Source organism: Kogia breviceps, chromosome 13, assembly GCF_026419965.1.
Source record: "Kogia breviceps isolate mKogBre1 chromosome 13, mKogBre1 haplotype 1, whole genome shotgun sequence".
NCBI lineage: Eukaryota > Metazoa > Chordata > Mammalia > Artiodactyla > Physeteridae > Kogia > Kogia breviceps.
Window position 1 is genome coordinate 8,296,643 of NC_081322.1, and position 18,009 is coordinate 8,314,651.

The 18,009-nt window shown below is 41.6% G+C and overlaps 1 protein-coding gene across 3 annotated transcripts in view; it reads right to left on the reverse strand.

Moving 5' to 3' along the window:
• Positions 1-18,009, reverse strand: part of CD109 (CD109 molecule) — a 158,574-nt gene that overhangs the window by 16,795 nt on the left and 123,770 nt on the right. For all 3 annotated transcript variants that reach the window (XM_067011308.1, XM_059035938.2, XM_067011307.1), the window contains 6 exons: positions 17,436-17,654; positions 16,568-16,712; positions 13,673-13,849; positions 4,214-4,295; positions 1,616-1,844; positions 702-867 (listed from right to left, as the gene is read on the reverse strand). In XM_067011308.1, the coding sequence (XP_066867409.1) occupies positions 702-867; positions 1,616-1,844; positions 4,214-4,295; positions 13,673-13,849; positions 16,568-16,712; positions 17,436-17,654 (1,018 nt within the window). The remainder of the gene's footprint in view (positions 1-701; positions 868-1,615; positions 1,845-4,213; positions 4,296-13,672; positions 13,850-16,567; positions 16,713-17,435; positions 17,655-18,009) is intronic.

Sequence of the window (18,009 nt, forward strand, 5' to 3'; positions counted from 1 at the left end):
TGGCGCGGTGGTTGAGAGTTCGCCTGCCGATGCAGGGGACGCGGGTTCGTGCCCCGGTCCGGGAAGATCCCACGTGCCGCGGAGCAGCTGGGCCCGTGAGCCACGGCCGCTGAGCCTGTGCTCCACAACGGGAGAGGCCACAACAGTGAGAGGCCCGCGTACCGCAAAAAAAAAAAAAAAAAATTATACAGCTCACTAACAGCATTTTTTGACATTTGCATTTCTGTTAGCATTTTAATTCACATTTTCGAACACCTGCGACGTGGTAAGCCCTGCACATTATCTCATTTAATCCTCACAGTAACCCTAAAGCAGGTGTTACTTCCACTTTACAGACAGGGAAACTGAAGCTCCGAAAGGTAAGTAACAGAACCAGAATTTCAGCCCAAGTCTCTCCAAAAACCAAGGCCTTAATGATCACTCAAGGCCACCCAACCAGAAATGGCATCAGACGATTCAAAGGGTAACGGACACACGGCAGAACATATCTAAAAGAAGGAAAAACCCAAGGCCCCAAGTTCTCTAGAAAACTCTTGGGGAGAGTAGCAGCAAGATGGCCATGTCAACCCTTCCTGATCTTACTTGCATCTCATCTTAATCCCATTCAGAAGACATAAATGTAATCAACTTCGCACCTGGTGTACAGAGCTTTCTCACACCCTTTACACATTTCATAATGCAGAACGGGTTGCACACATTACCTTCTTGTTCTGCTCTCCAAGTCAGCATATTCAAAGCGTCCTTGGCTTTAGGGCTTCTCACAGATGACAGCGCATACGTTACAAGAGCCAGGGTGTAATTGTCTGAAAGTCCTCTATCGAATTCAGACTCCAAAAAGTTGATAGACTCCTGCACATCGATATTAGGCTGGAAAGAAAAATTATACATTTTACTATTCAAAATAACCTGTCACCAACATATTTAAATAAAAAGTATTTTCAAACATTCATTCAAAAACAATTTCAGTGTCTATTAAGCACCTGACTTTGTCCTAGGCAATGTCCTGATCACTGACATTTAATGATCTGCCATGCATTTAAAAAATAACATTGCTTTTCAGGTTCTACAAGCAAATAAGCACCATTCCGTAGAAGGAATAAAAAATAAGAAGTGGGGCTTCCCTGGTGGCGCAGCGGTTGAGAATCCACCTGCCGACGTAGGGGACGTGGGTTCGTGCCCCGCTCCGGGAAGATCCCACATACCGCGGAGCGGCTGGGCCCGTGAGCCGTGGCCGCTGAGCCTGCGCGTCTGCAGCCTGTGCTCCGCTATGGGAGGGGCCACAACAGTGAGAGGCCCGCGTACCGAAAAAAAAAAAAAAAAAAAAAGAAGTGGAGCTTTCTTGCTAGTGTTTCTCCCAATTGACTATCACGAACTAAGATGAGAAAGATACTTCTCTTATATGACCTCAGGTCTTGAAGCTCTAAATTTAGGGGAAAGTATATTTTCTCAGCTTTTGGAATATGGCCACAAATGCAAAGCAAAAGAGTACTCAAATTCGAGACTTCAAATGTGATGGAATATTGCAAAATCCTTTAAGTTCCCAGACATGTATTTGACCCATCAAGACCTACCTTCCTTGTGATTTTCCACCCATTATTTATTAAAGATTAAATACCTGATACTTTTTATATCCCAGGAGAGAAGTCACAATGTAAGCCGTAAGGGTTACTGGACTTTTATTGCCACCTTGAAGCTCACTGTGGATCACTCTTCCTGGCTCCCAAAATTCACCATTGGATTTTTGATGTCCTTTGAGCCAAGTATATGCTCTGCGTAACACATTCTGATCAATATCTATGTAAGGATCAGCTTCAAGGAAACATCTTAAAACAAAAGCTGACAACCTTGGTGAAAAGCGGGGGGAAAATTACATAAAATACACTTTATACATTCTTCCAAATTACACTGAGCAAGAAAATACCAACAATAACAACCCTTCTCCCCCATCAGAAGATTCACCAAAGGGCCAATCACTGAGGAAAGAACAAAAGGAAGAAAGACGACAAAGAGACAACAAAGTGAACAACTCAGCTGGGCCAGTGGGCACGGTTTCCCCTTGCGTGCGGCTGGGAAATTCCAGGTCAACTCACAAAAGAGCAGAGTTGGTAAAGAACTTGGAAATCATCTAATCCCGCCTCTTGATTTTTATTTATTTATTTATTTATTTTATTTATTTTTTTGCGGTACGCGGGCCTCTCACTGTTGTGGCCTCTCCCCTTGCGGAGCACGCGCAGGCTCAGCGGCCACGGCTCACGGGCCCAGCCGCTCCGCGGCACGTGGGATCTTCCCGGACCGGGGCACGAACCCGCGTCTCCTGCATCGGCAGGCGGGCTCTCAACCACTGCGCCACCAGGGAAGCCCCCGCCTCTTGATTTTAAAGGTTGAGAATTCGAAACTCAGAGAGAGTTAAATAAACTGTCCAAGGTTATTCATCTTTGGACTGTTCTGGGTATTTACCAAGGAAGATCTCATCACACACTTTGCTCAACCCTAAAGCAGTGGATGAAGTATGTTTAGTTCAAAATCAAACTGTCGTGCTTTTGAGTAGAAGAAATGGATATTTTCTCTCCTATAGGACAGGAATCAGCAAATTACAGCCTGTAGGCCAAATCTGTCTGCGCCAAACACAGCCCACAGTCTGTTTATATGTGCCTCTCCCCACTGCACAGCCCCCAACCTCCACCTAAGAACAGTTTTTAAACGGAGAAAGATAGTGAGGCTGGGGGCTTCCCTGGTGGCGCAGTGGTTAAGAATCTGCTTGCCAATGCAGGGGACATGGGTTTGATCCCTGGCCCAGGAAGATCCCACATGCCGCAGAGCAACTAAGCCTGTGAGCCACAACTACTGAGCCTGCGCTCTAGAGTCCGTGAGCCACAACTACTGAAGCCCGCACGCCTAGGGCCTGTGCTCCGCAACAAGAGAAGCCACCGCAGTGAGAAGCCCGCGCACCGCAATGAAGAGTAGCCCCAGCTCGCCACAACTAGAGAAAGCCCGCGTGCAGCAACGAAGACCCGATGCAGCCAAAAATAAATAAATACATTAAAAAAAAAAAAAAAAAAAAAAAGAAAGCAAGCAAGCAAGGGTGGAGGGAAAAAGGAAAAATATGCAACAGAGGCTCTATGGGGCCTGCAATGCCTAGCATATTTACTATCTGACCCTTTAAAGAAAAACTATGTCAATGTCTGCTACAGAATACTAAATACTGAGGTGAAAAGAACATCAAGCAATAAAACACTGAAACCTTTCTATTTATGGATCTACATCCTGACTCGTGCCAAAAGAAAATCTGAAGCAGATCTGTTTCATCCTATAAAAGATTTAGTGTGGCAAATATTACTAATATTCAATATGATGCAGTTCTCTTTCACTTTGGGTATGCAGAAGAATTCACTTCCTTGCCCGCTTGAAGTTAAGCATGGCCATGGGGCCAGCTCCGGTCACGGTAAAGTGATAAGAAATCTTATACCGGGCTGAAGCTTCTAACTGCCACTGCTGGATACTCCAGCCTCCCGTCCCCAGGCTGCAGCAAGCCTAGAGGCTCAGGGTAAGTTGGTGGCTGAAACAAGGACTGCAGAGCCCCCTGCTGAGCCACAGTGGAAACGCAGCATGAGCACGAGCTTTGTTAATAAACCACTGAGATTTAGAGGGTTGTTTACCACGGCACACCTTATCTAACCCTACTGATACGATTAGCCAATCTTTTTCTGAGTGAAAAATGAACATGAAGATCGTACAAGGAAAAAGTAATCAGCCAAAATCAGCCATATGGAGATTTCATTCTGGAGGAAACTGTGGAGGTTCATTCCTTAACCTCATCATTGTTTTTTCACAAAAAAATAACCTTAAAGAAACTACATGGACTGTATTAATACAAAATTAGTGTTGATTGTGTTTGGTTAAAAAAAAGACCTATGTCACAATACTCCCTATTTCTAACCAATTTTTCTTACCAGCTGCACCATCATCATATTTTATTGCTGCTTTTCCCACCAAAAAAGAGGGGGATTTATGACTTATCTTTTCTAAATAAAAACATCTGATGTACTAGTGTTTTAAAACCGTATTTAAAAAGGAGAATCTCTTTAAAAGCCAGGCTATGGAAAAAGCAGCCTCCAAGTTGATACAGAGACACATCTGTCAATTTCATGGCCATCGTGACCTAGTGAGAGCCCATTCGGTGACATGGATTTGTTCCATTAGCAGAAACACTTACCAAGTACTCCCAGAAGGGTCATCATTCCCAAAAGCACTGAAAGAGCCATCTTCCCTCTGATAGAGAAGTTCTCTCTGGTAACCTGAAGACACCAAGATAGATAATCAATGCAATCAAGTTGCAGTGAATGGAAGTTTCTAATCATGACTTCACATTGAGGAAACGTGGGCACAGAGTGGGAAAGAAGACGTGAGATCAACTAACGCTGAATATTTTCTATATTATGTGCTGCGGGAGATCAAGAACATCAGGACTTTTCAAGTAGAATGCATAAAATAAGAACCGCGATAGCCCCAAATTGGAATAAAGTCAGAAGAATACCATCACACAGACAACAATTCCATCCATTCAAAAGCAAGTAAATTAAAAAGCAGAGTATTTAACTCTGTAGTGTTAACTACAGTGGTTTCAATGCTTAGTCAGCTAATATTGTTTGCTACCTAAGAAAAGTACTAGCTACAGTATCATAATTCACGTTTAAAGCTAAAACGAGAAGTAAAAATACTTTCTATTCTTAGACCACCAGCAGAAGGGAGAAAATTGTCTTAGAAAATAATCTAAGACAGTGGCTCTAGAGTTTTTTGGTCATGACCAACTGAGGTAAACCCCCAAACTGACCGGTCTGCCCAAACGTCAACGCTAAGTTCTCACTAAATAAACGGAACATGGTGGTGGTAATGAAGTCTCAGTATAGAACTAAATTAGGGAGGGCTTATGGCTCATAGATTTGCTTTAATAAAAGCAGATGTTTCATATTTGCAAATAGAGGCAGATGTTTCATATTTGCAAAGAAATGCATGCAGGTCTCAAAGTCCAGTGACTGAGAAATCATAGGCCAAACACTGAAAGAGTTCCCAGACAAGCCCAACAAACCAACTCGCTAAAAATGATATTAGCCATAATTTATCCTTAAAAAGTAAGCAGAAGCAGAAGCCAAAAACATTTCCAACTCAAGGCTTTATCAGTGATTCTCTGATAACCAAGAATTCTTCCTGAAAACTACAGGATTCTACTATAGGAGGGCAGGGCACACAGAATGAACCCAGCAGTAGTGCCTGGCAACCATAATCACTGGTGAAATGTTGAATTCAATCCCCAATAAACTCTAGTATCAAAAAATTTGTACTTTACGAATACCACATTTTAGAAGCATCAGTAACTATAATTAATTATTCATATTTGACTAACAAAATATGAGCATTAGTCATTTAAAACTCATTAATTTGCCCTTGCCAGGTGCCAAACTTTTCTCATTGAGCCTTTCCACAAGAAACCCCAGCCAGATCTGAGTATCTGATTTAAGCTACAGTAAGACAAAATGCATTAAAAAACAAGACACTGTCTCATGGTGATGTTTAAGACCTATGGTAAAAGAGATGTAAACAGCATTTAAGTGATGAGAGAATTTTCTTAATTTCAAGAAGGGAGCATTAGGTTATACTCTTTATGTTTAAAACTGAAATATTACAGCATGGTGATGTTTAAGACCTATGGTAAAAGAGATGTAAACAGCATTTAAGTGATGAGAGAATTTTCTTAATTTCAAGAAGGGAGCATTAGGTTATACTCTTTATGTTTAAAACTGAAATATTACAGCATGGTAATTAACCAGCCAACTTTTATCCAACTGCGACTCGGTGTCAGGAACTGGTCAAAGCCCTTTTCAGGTATTAACTCAGGTAATTCCACAACTCTACGATGTAGAGGCTATTATTATCCGCTTTTTAGAGATGAAGAGACCTGAACTTAGAATATATCATGTGCAAGGTCACACAGCTCATAGGAACTGAAGTTAGGCACTAGCCAGGGTCAATCTGTCTCCAAAGCTGCTGCTTCCTACTAATTCATAGAGCTCTTTCAATGATTAATATATGAAAAGTCCTTCGCACAGTACCTTTTACATTTTCTCGGTAAACAACAGATATCGCTCCGTAACACAGGTGTAGAAAAAGACTTTCTAACCACCAAATTTTTAAGAAAAAATAACTGACTACAAAAAAATTGTTTCAAACTTTTCCATGGCAAAACACTATAAACAAAGTTGAAAAACAGATGGATGACAAATTAAAGGAAAATATTTGCAACATATAAGATGGATAAATGGCTAATCTTCCTAATATTAATACTATATAAGTCTATGTATTATATAAAGAATTTTTTTAATTTAGAGGAAAAGATAAAAACTCCTATAGAGAAAAAATGGACAAAAGACAAGTACAGACATTTCACAAAAAACAAAGAAAGACAGACCTTAAGATAGGAAAAAAATGTTCAACTTCATAATAGGTGAAATGCAAATTAAAACTACATATTGAGATACCATTTCTTTCTTACCCATCACTTTAGCAAAGATTCAAAAGCTTGACCATTCATTCTGCTGGGGAGACTGTAAGGAAACCAGTACTCATCCATTGCTAGAGGGAATTCCAAATGGTACAATTCCTGTGCAGTAGAATGTCTATATCTTTTGACCCAGTAATCCTACTTCTAAGGATATACCTGAAGATATACCTCCAACAACACAAAAATATATATGCAGAAGACTATTGATTGCAGCATTCTTTGTAATTGCAAAAACATTGGAAACTACCTAAATGTCACCAAATTGGAGATGGGTTGAATAAACTGTGGTACATGTGTACAGTGGAGTACTACGCAGCTGTGGAAAAGAATGAGGACTCTCTGAGCTGATGAAGAGCAATTTCCTGAATATATTAAGTGAAAAAGGCAAAGTCTAAAATAGCACACATAGTGTACTACCTTTTGTGTAAGAAAATAAAAAAGCATACGTTAATTTCTGCTAAGAGAGAAAAAGAAAGAGAGAGAGAGAAAGAGAGAGAAGCTAAACAAGAAAGTAACGCAGAACGTTACCTCCAGAGGGTAGGGAGAAGGGACCCAAGAGGGAAAGATACCCCTTTGCATACACCTTTTAGAATAAGTTTGACTTTTGGAAGCATGTTAACGTTTTACATATTCAAAAAGTAAAATAAGCAAGAATGGAAAAAATTAAATGACAGACACTATGAACACAACCTTAGTTCACTCTAACATGTTTTAGTTAACCTTGAAAAAAAACGCAACATGTAATCTCTTCCTTTGTCAGAGCTGGTCAAGGATCACAGAGAAGCAGAGTAATTTTCTAATGTTCACAAAGGAAGTGAGCAAAAGAGGCCAAGACATTCTCCCTCAATTTCCAATTCAGGAGTAAATCTACCAGGGAGCAGAGTTTGCCTGTGAACTCGATCTGATATAGGAGGAAGGGAAGGGACCCTCCATCACTAGAGGAGGCGCTTCTGTGGGAAGATGGACCAACCTCAGGTGAGTACCAAGTGCCTCCAAGGCCCTGAATCACATCAACAATGGCAGTTCCAAGTATGAGTTATTGTAAAACCTTCAGAGAGATGAGATCATGGAGATGAGATCAGTGTTTATGGAAATTACCCCTCAGGTGGCTGCTCTCCAAGAGTTGCCATTAATATCAACAATTAGCACAGTTCTTCCACCAGGAGCAGCGAGCCCAGAGGAGGAGAAGGACTTGCAGACACAGTCTCCAGGTATGGAGTACATTTCCTGAGCTGGTTTAGATGAAACTGAAAATGCAAACCTCCAGCTCTGCTCCCTGGGCAAAACAGGAGGGAACCCAAACCAAGGAGGTCTCCTGTGAGGCGTCCTTCCTTGCCTCAAGCCAGACATGCATCATTAGAGAACCCTGAGCTGCTTGTCCTCCAAGTCATCCAATTCCATAAGAGAAGCAGACAGCTAGCTCAGCTATAACGTTTACTGTTAGTACAGTAATTCAGTGTTCCAGGGTAATCAGCTAAATTGGAGACTTCATCATGATAGATGAGATAGGCAAAAACACGGTTTTCTCCAAAAGTTGATGAGGAAATTAGAGTACGGCCTTCAGGTTCATAGTCTTATGAATAGCTCCTGAGTTACAAAGTAACAGCATAATCAGAATGAACAGACACTTCTAAAATTTAAAATAATGATTCATGAAATGTTGTTTATAAAGAGTCAGACAAGATAACGTACTTAGTGGGTCACGAATTTTCTTTGAAATAGCCATGAATGGAAAATATTTACAATTTATCATAATAAAGAGGCAAGTACCACTCATAAAAGCACATAGAAAACTAACATTCTAAACATAAGGTGACTTAGTTTACCACAAGCGTCAAAACTGCACACAAATAAATGAAGTAAAATTGGCTGCTTGTGGCTGTCTCAATCACTTTCTCTGGTTAAAAGCTGATAAAAATATTCCCTGTACTAAAAGAAGAGTATTTGTTATCAACTTCCTTAGTCTCTCTGACATGAAATGGAAAGTGAGAACTTCGCCAACGTTTTCTTTTGAAGCATCTTCACTATCGCCTCTAGCCATTCTTGCGATGGCCGGATGCAGCACCAGAATCCTGAAACCTACCTTTCTCCTGTGTTTATTCCAATAGAGAAAATATAATGTGTTTTCAACTAAGTTTGGTCTGAGTCTTACTTGAGAAACTGAGCCGCATGCACTGCAATTTAAATATTTGAGAAAAACAAGTGGTTTAAATCTCCAATGAACAGGTCTGGGATTTCTAGTACTTATCAAAAATAGTTTCCATATTACGGTTCTATTTTTCTTTTTGACAGTGAAAGACACTTCATTCAATGATGTAGCTATTGTTTTGACCAAAAAAACAATAAATTAGGTTACTGGGCTCCTGGGCCAAGCATGATTTAAGGAAAACCATGCGCTGTTCGTAACTGACATTTAAGTAATATAAATCATGACTCGCGCCAAAGCCACTTTAATTCCTTAAAAAATAAAAACAATTACAGTATATTTGGAAAAAAAAAAAAAAAACTTTGGCAAATGTGATAGCAAAAGAAAAAACAGAGTCTCTGAAATGAGACACTGATTTCATAATGAAAATCATTACGCCGAGAAGTTTTTGTCCACTGCTTTGACATATAATTTAGCTCAGCACGTGAAAAGATACATCTTGAGGAGCTCATTGGACCGATTCCCATCAGCCATTTCACCAGCTCGAAAGGTAACACGTTGAAACCTCAGGTCACATTTCCTAGCTCATAAAAACGGGCCAGAGCCAGGGAGAGACTCTGGTGTTTAGAAACAACCATGCATCGTGGAAACACCAGAGAGATCTTCTAGGCCCAATCTCCACATTAGGACGATCGACCTAAAGCCCAGAGAAGTTAATATTGATACGAATGCAGTCACCCGTTCTGCACTTACTGAGGGGCCCACATGGTGATCCCGTGGAGAAGGGGTTCAACACAGTCCCCTCTGCCAGGGCGCTTACCTTCGAGTGCAGGAGACAGTCAGATAACAGCAAAACAAGAACATTTTAAATAACGTTAAGTGTGGCAAAGAATATACAATGGAATAATTTAAGTGAGAGCTGCTCGAGGGTCAGGGAAGGCCACTTGGAGGGAAACACCACCTGAACCGGCCCCGGGAAGGTCTGGAGGAAGAGCCTCCAGAAGGCAGGACAGGTGGAAAGGTCCTCAGCGCCACGGAGCTGAGAGCACGTCGGACGCAGGCTGGCAGAGGCCCGAGGGGGCAGCTTCAGGTGAGGTGAAAGACGGGGCCTGGCGTTCACTCGGGGCTTTGCAGGCCCAGGCGGGGAACCCACTGGAGAATTTAAGGAAGTGATGTGATTTTGACATTATCAAAAGATCCCTTTTATTATAAAATATGCAGAGACTGTATTCGAAGGAGGGTGAGTATATTGGCAAAGGGTCTATTTAGGAAGCTGGTGGAGTAGCCAGGCCAGCAATGGCATGTCAGAGTACACCAGTCAGCCTGGGATGGAGAGAGAGGGGAGATTTCACACTTGTGTTTAGAGGTAGAATGGACAGAATTTACTTGCTGACTTTAGACCCTATCTCCCTAGTTAGGGGCCACTAACTATATTACAGCTGACAGTTACTGGGCATTTACTGTGTGTTAAAAACACCTCATTTCGTCTTCAAAACAGCCCTAAGACGTGGCTACTTATTTACCCATGTCTTATAGGTGGAAAGATGAGGCTGGGGAAACCAGCCCAGAGCAGGAGGCAGGGTTCAGAGCCCAGGCCTCATGGTCTCCACCGCCGGTGCCGTAACCACGGCTCTACCTCTCCCCTGCTGGGACTCGGCCACCTCACAGCTGCAGGGCTCTTCATTCTCCCCACAAAGCTTTTTCTGCCCTCTGGCTGCTCTGTGCCTCCTAACAACCAGCAAATGTGATGAAGGCTCCCAAGCAATGCAGGGCTGCTTTGAAATTGCATTCTGGCACCTGCCTCGCCAGGATGGGTCTGAGGACCAGCGCTCCTTTTAAAAGCAACAGATACTGAGGATTTGGACTGATCATTTTTTAGGGCGTCTACTAACCCAGAGCAAAGTGTCTAGGACAGAAACTCAAATTACTTTTAAGGCATGAATTATGGTTCCTTAAATGGTTCAAACTATAAAATTCATTCTGTCTCTTTAAAGCATTGATATTTGATTAGCCAACATTATAGTTCATAAAGCATATAAAATATGCCATCAATGGCATTTTCTAAAATATTTTCCTTTATTTTATTAAAATATTCCAAAGAATGTGTATCAAGTTATAAAGCACCAGTCTAGGTCCTACATACTCCCTACCTGAAACTAGCCAAACTAAGTTTCAAATACAGGTCAGAATCTTGTCTTAAAAAGGAGCTGAATTAAACTGTGAAAATATTTTTTACTCATCTCTTTAAATATATGGCAATGTGCAAAGAGCTCACCTGATTTTGGCGTGGCACACAGTATACCAAACAGAGCCCCTGGTACCACTGCTTAAACTTAATTATAACCAAACTTGGAAAAAGCAGCTCTTGTATTTACATACTCAAAATATGACTGATTCACTTTAATAATCAGTAGATCTTATCAAGCAAACATAGTTCACAGTTCACAAAGACCATTCCAGGTAGAGGACATGCAAAGATGCATTACATTAAGACTGTAAGTACCTGGAAATCACAGGGGAAGTATCTTAGTATATAAGAACCATTTTTCTTGAAAAATTAATAACATGTTTTCTACATATATGATAAAACATTTGATTTTTTACCATTCTCTTTAAATAAATTAATAGCTAAACTGAAATTAAAAAATGACTGATTCACAAACATATGCAGAAAGGAGAATAATTTTTAATGGGCAGCTCGGTATAGAAAGTACCGATCGCTAGATCTTTGAGAATTTCCTAGAGGACTTAAGGACCTGGGCCTGAGATGTCATAAATGCCTGCAGGGCCTGGCTCTAATCTGAGGGAAACTATACCACTATCTCCTACACAGCAGAACTCGGGTCACACCCAGCCGGGATCCCAGTGCTGGCCTCCCTTACGTGTGGCCTCCCACACAGCAGGCGAGTCCTGACTCGAAGCTCCCTTACTGCCACTCAGCCCTTGTCTGCCAGCCTAGCCCAGGGGGCACTCAGGACACTGACTGCAGCTCAGCCCCTTGGACCCAACATCTTACAGCTCCCTCTGGTCTAACCTGACGCCCAGATTCTAACCTCTGGTTTCCCCTTCTCGACAGGACCCATGGTTCTCTCTTACTATTTTATGAGAACACCCACTGAGACCTCTTGCACCTTGGTCACACTGAAGCATCTTGGCCCAATTCCTGCTCCTCCTCCATCCTCTCCTATTGCTTCCAACAACCTAAGAACCTTGCAAAGTGACGCTATCTCATGGCGTTCTGAGCCTCGACTACAGGGTCAGAGCACCAGGGGAACCATGGGTAAGTTATTTAGCCTCCCTGTGCCTCAGTTTCCTCATCTGCAAAAGGGAAATAATAACAGTACACCTACCTCCAAGGGTTTTTGTGAGAATTAAGTGAAAACATTTGTAAAACAAATAGGGTTCGTTATTATCATTATTACATAGAATTTAGTTTAGGATAATGAGGGAACCTAGAAAAAAAGCCCACGTTAAAATAATGTCTTCACTAAGTTTTCTAATTCTTAACTGTGGAAAAATTAGCCAAACCACTAACAGCTTGCCTCTCTTGGCATTTAACCCATTCACGGTAAAAAAAAATAAATAAATAAAACAAAATTAAAAGTTAGGGTCGAAAGTGTTGATTCAATTTGCAGATTATACTGAACAAGCATTTTCCTATTATTTCGCCTGAATCATTCTAATCTTCATCAGTTTGATGGACAGCAAGTACCCCAAACTGTAAAGAATGATAAACTCAGCCACACAGAGATCTTGCTAGAGGTCCCCTAATGGAAGCACAGAGCACAAACTGTGGCTCTGGGTGGCTGGCTTTAGGAATATTCGAGGGAATCAAGTCTATATTACTATTATTAAAAATGCCTCACGGGCTTCCCTGGTGGCGCAGTGGTGGAGAGTCCGCCTGCCGATGCAGAGGACGCGGGTTCGTGCCCCGGTCCGGGAGGATCCCACGTGCCGCGGAGCGGCTGGGCCCGTGAGCCGTGGCCGCTGAGCCTGCGCGTCCGGAGCCTGTGCTCCGCAACGGGAGAGGCCACAGCAATGAGAGGCCCGCGTACCGCAAAAAAAAAAAAAAAAAAAAAAATGCCTCACAACTGTCCATTTTCTCCTAAGCATGGACACAAATAGAGCATGGACTCCGGGGCCAGAGAGTGCGTTCACACCCCAGCTCTGCCATCACTTGCTATGTGACCCTAGCAAGTTAGGTAACTTCTCTGTGCCTGAGTTGCTTCATCTGCAAAAACAGGAGGAGGATAACCATACAGATTGTGACCAGTAAGTGAGCTATTACGTAAGGTGCTTAGAACACTGCCTGCCACATAGTAAGCATCAACCGATGCTGTCTGTTGTTATTAGCAACTTGTAGACCCAGAGCCTGGTGTCTGCAAACAGTTATCAGCCTCTCCAGGAGCCAGGGCAGAGTCCTCACCGGTGTGGCGGTTCCCCGAGTGGCCAGCGGCGGGGCCCATACACACGCTTCTCTCCTAACCCCCCAACTACTTGAAATGTTAAATGCGCTGAGAAGGTCCCCACCACAGGAAGCCTCGTGTGTTTACCAGGGGACTTTCTCCACTGAACAGGGACTTCCCTGGGAGGAAAGGCCTGACTTCCTGCTTCCTCAGCACTGGAACTGACCCTGGCCCTAAGAGATGCTCTAGAAACGTGGAATGAATACGCATTCCTTCAGATCTTTAAGTGGCTTTAAATTTCCAATCCCTTACGAAAACACAAACCCCCCTCCGGGAACAAACTCCTTAACAAACATCTTAGCAGCAATCAGTGAGCCCTGAGCTGAGGACAAGTGGTGACACACCTCTAGCACCTTCCACACCATCTAGCGCCACAATCACAGAGCAAAGACAAAATCTGTCTATTTTGAAATACGGTCTAGAGTCAATTCTGACCGGAAAAAAAAAAAAGAGAAGAGAATAAATGTATTTTTACAAATAAAAGTATGCTTCTAAAATGCTTACCTTGCCTCATAAATGAAAGGGCTTTTTCTTTTAAATTCTCAGTCAGTTGTTTCTTTTTAGTCAGGTAATCCAAAACATAAATATTTGGAGCAAAATTTATCATGTTCTGTTCGCCACAGCCATAAGGCATTCGAATCAGTGAGGCTAAGCCACTGATAGAAGAACCAAGAATATCTCCTGAAAGCACAAGACAGTCATTGCATTCAGCAAATCCTCAGTAACTGTTCCTCCTGGTGGCAAAGAGATGTCCACTGAGAGCCGAAAGCGTCTGACACTGAAGCAATATTACTATTCCACTGCGTGGAACATAGTATTTACAGAAACTTTACATCAAGCTTTTTAGGAAGACTGGTCAAATAAATGACAATACAGTGGTACTGAACTTGTAGATTATGTGACAAATTAGGAGACTTTTAGCCCAAAGACACAGCACATATAAGCAAAAAACAAGTTTAAAATAAAATTTCTGAACAAAAATGTCAGGAACTGCATTAGGAAACCATCATTCTTACCTGGAAAAGAAATGTTTTATTATTAATATTCTTCACATAAATAGAACTTTATTTTGATTTCCTTACTAATACACTACAAATTCTTGAGAAACGATGTTTTTCAGGGCAGGGTTGTGGCATTTTTCAATGTGCTCTATTTATCAACAACAAAGTAGAACTAACAAGTATAAGCGTTTCAATAAATCTTAGGATCAAAAGGATTAAAACTATTCTTCCAAGTTAGTAATATAAAGTTAAACAAAACACACGCTTACCCACAGTCCTCTAACCACAGTCTAACACCATAACTCAAGAAAATAAGTAAGAATTTAGAAATGTAAAGGCTGAGTTCTAATTCTGACCTCACTATGGTTGCACTGTATAGAGAAGAATATTCGTCAATGTGGTTTATTTTAGAAACTTACACCATTCCAAGTCCAAATACCTAGTAAAAATCTGCTCCAGAAAGAATGAATCCAAAAAAGAGAGGAAGACCTTCAGGTGGGTAGGCTACAGCCATGCTAGCGTATGATGTCTCAAACTTTAGATATTAACACAGAGAAATAAATACCACTGCAGGTTATGTTTTTTATTTTTATTACTACTGCAGGCTATGTTTTTAATATTCAAAGTGAACATAAACTTAGACTCTCAAAATCCAAAAAAGCAAGCTAACATTCACACATCTGGGCTACCAAATAGGTTTTTTAAAAATATATAAATACCATATAAAAATAACACTTGAAAAACCATTATTTAAATCAAGCTTTAAAATTAAACCTCCGGGCTTCCCTGGTGGCGCAGTGGTTGAGAGTCCGCCTGCCGATGCAGGGGACGCGGGTTCGTGTCCCGGTCCGGGAGGATCCCACATGCCGCGGAGCGGCTGGGCCCGTGAGCCGTGGCCGCTGAGCCTGCGCGTCCGGAGCCTGTGCTCCGCAACGGGAGAGGCCACGACAGTGAGAGGCCCGTGTACCACCAAAAATAAATAAATAAGTAAATAAAATTATATTAAATTAAATTAAACCTCAAAGCACTTCAATAACAATAGCAGACTCATTCCAACATAAGGAGCGATGGTGCACACTTAAACTTCAAGGCTTCTTCCCTCCGTGTGTGTGTGTGTGTGTGTGTGTGTGTGTACACATCATCTCCCAGCATCCTGGCACTGTGGGAGGTTCTCAGACAGAATGTATTCCCCTAAATAGAAAGCTTATTTAATTCTTTTTAAGAATTATATCTAAGTCTCCCAAAAAAGTCCTCTCTAGAGGAACTGGTTGTTTGAGGTTATAATAAAAAGCATTACACTTGCAGGGGAGATTTAAAAGAAACTCTGAAAAGGTGCCTTAGGTCCTGACACCTCAAAGATCTAAACTATTTGGCTGGCCAGAAAGTTTCATAACATCTTAAGGAAAAACCCTAACGAACCTTTTGGCCAACCCGATATTTAGATGTCATTCATCTAAATATTTCTTTCGGTTATTGGCAAAGCACAGCCACATAAATAAACCATTTGTGTGGAAGCTCTGTCTGATAGTTGAAAGGACTTTGGGGTGACCAGAAGGTAACTAGGAGAGGGTGACTAAGTCAGTGGGTAGCTTCAAACTGTAAAGGGTACTTGTGTCTGCACAGGGAACTGCTAGAGGCAGTGGTCCTCAGCCTCTGGTTCCCAGAAGCCCTCGTGGAACCTTTTCAAAACATACATGCCCTAGCCACAGCCCAAGAGATTCTGACTGAGCTGCTCGAGAGTGGATCCCAGATACTTGTGTATTTCCAAAGCTCCACAGAAGGGATATTCACCAGTGGTCGAGAACCACAGCGGAAGAATAACCATACGACAGTGTGGTCTGGCTACCCGAAAGAGTGGTCCGCACACCAGAAGCATCAGAATCGCCTGGGAGCTTGTTAGAAATGCAGAATCCGAGGCCCCACCCCAGGCCTACCAAGCCAGGATCTGCCTTCCCACAAGCTCCCCGGGTGATTCACATGCACCTTGAAGAGTGAGAAGAACTGGTCCAGGACACACATCTTACTTGCCTTCCTACTGTAATCGGTGGTTGGCACCAGCTAAAAACTTTTTGCAACTTCTTCTCATTAGGATTAAATAAGAAAATACACCTAAATAAGGACCTGCTTATAGCACGGGGAACTTACATTCAATATCTTGTAATCAACTATAAGCTATTTTGTAATAGACTACTCTTTTTCAGAAAAGAATCTGAAAGAGAATATATATGCATGTATGTATAACTGAATCACTCTGCTGTATACCTGAAACAATGTAAATCAACTATACTTCAATTTTTTAAAGTAATTTAAAAAAGAAACTATACCTACAAATAAATGAAAAATATATAGTATCACGTACAAATAAACCAGTAGTGATGGTGATATAATCTGTTCTTACCAATTGCAGTGATCTGAACTCTCTCACTACCACTCACTGTATGAGGAGGAAAGGAGAAACTCAAAGTCTTCAGGGTAGTTTGTAGCTTGCTGTCAGTCAAGTCTAATAAGATGGATTGTGAATATGATTTTTCTATTCCTTCAGCCTGTTGATAAAAAGGAACACAATTAACATGGTCCCTACTCATGTGTTTACAGAGAACTATATGCAGATAATAAGTCAATCATCTGGCCTGTATATGGTTAGATAAGTACCTACAGTGTCTTGATTATTGCTTCAAATCTGTTAACAAATGTTTCCTTTCTAGTTAAATTAGTCACAACATTTCATAGAATGGCAATGGAAATGATACAGGAGAAGACGAAAGGTGATGAGAAACCCTCTGAGGGAGGTCCTTGTATTATCCAAAGACAGAGGTTAAGTACCTTGTGCAAAGGTGGGATGAAAGCCAGGGCTGTCTTACTCCAGAACACAAGTGCTTATCTACTGGGCTGAGTTGTCTTTTTGTGCACACTGTCTTCTCCGAAAAAACCTACAAAACCTCTTCTACCTGCACTGAGGAATTCCAAAATTCAAAATCTACGTATCAACTTGGCATGATTTAATAGGATCCCAATGTCACACAGACTGTAAGTGTAACTAGCCTTATAGTCATACTATAAATTTAAAGAAGACGTTGGTGATTACCTTTAAAAACATACGTGACTAATTTTCACATTCAGATGAGAAAACCATTAGGCATAACCAGGAGGGTGGAGAAGATGACCTACTCGGTCTCGAAAACAAAGTTAACCAAGAGAAAAACCACCTTCTGTTTCCTTTTCAATTATATATTTCCATTCTATTTACTTAGACTTCAAGTATTTACCTTCACTAGAATCCTCTGGGTGACAGCATCGGAAGCAGCAGGTGAAACAGCTGTGACTGTGATGGGTGTTTCCCCCAGATGTGTTGGCCTGACTGGGAAAAGAACAGTTGCCCCGTCCTCACTGGGAACCAGAACCGTCTGCCGGTGTCCTGTGGCATTTATTTCATTCGAAGCCATTAGAATATCAAACGCGTCACTTTTCTCAATGATTACCGTAACCTGGAAGAAAAAAATCATCAAAGGTTTTGTATAATAAATTGCTCCCCAGTAAAATGTTGCTCTCAGGGCAGATACATCTATGAGGCCTGAAACTAGAGAAAAATAAGACAGAAAGGTTCAGCCAAGGAGAGGGTGAAAGGGTGTCAGGAAAAACCTAGTTTCTTTCCTATGCTTTCTCCATCGACCTCAAGACATGTGGGGAAATGGCATTCTTCAGTTCCATTTCTAACATGAAACTCCCACTAACATTAAATTCTCTCGTTTTTCGAAGACCTGAGTGGGAAGGATGTACCCACAAAGGTTATTTCATGTCATGGTACTGCCACCAGCCTGACTCATCGATGTCATCCTGGGA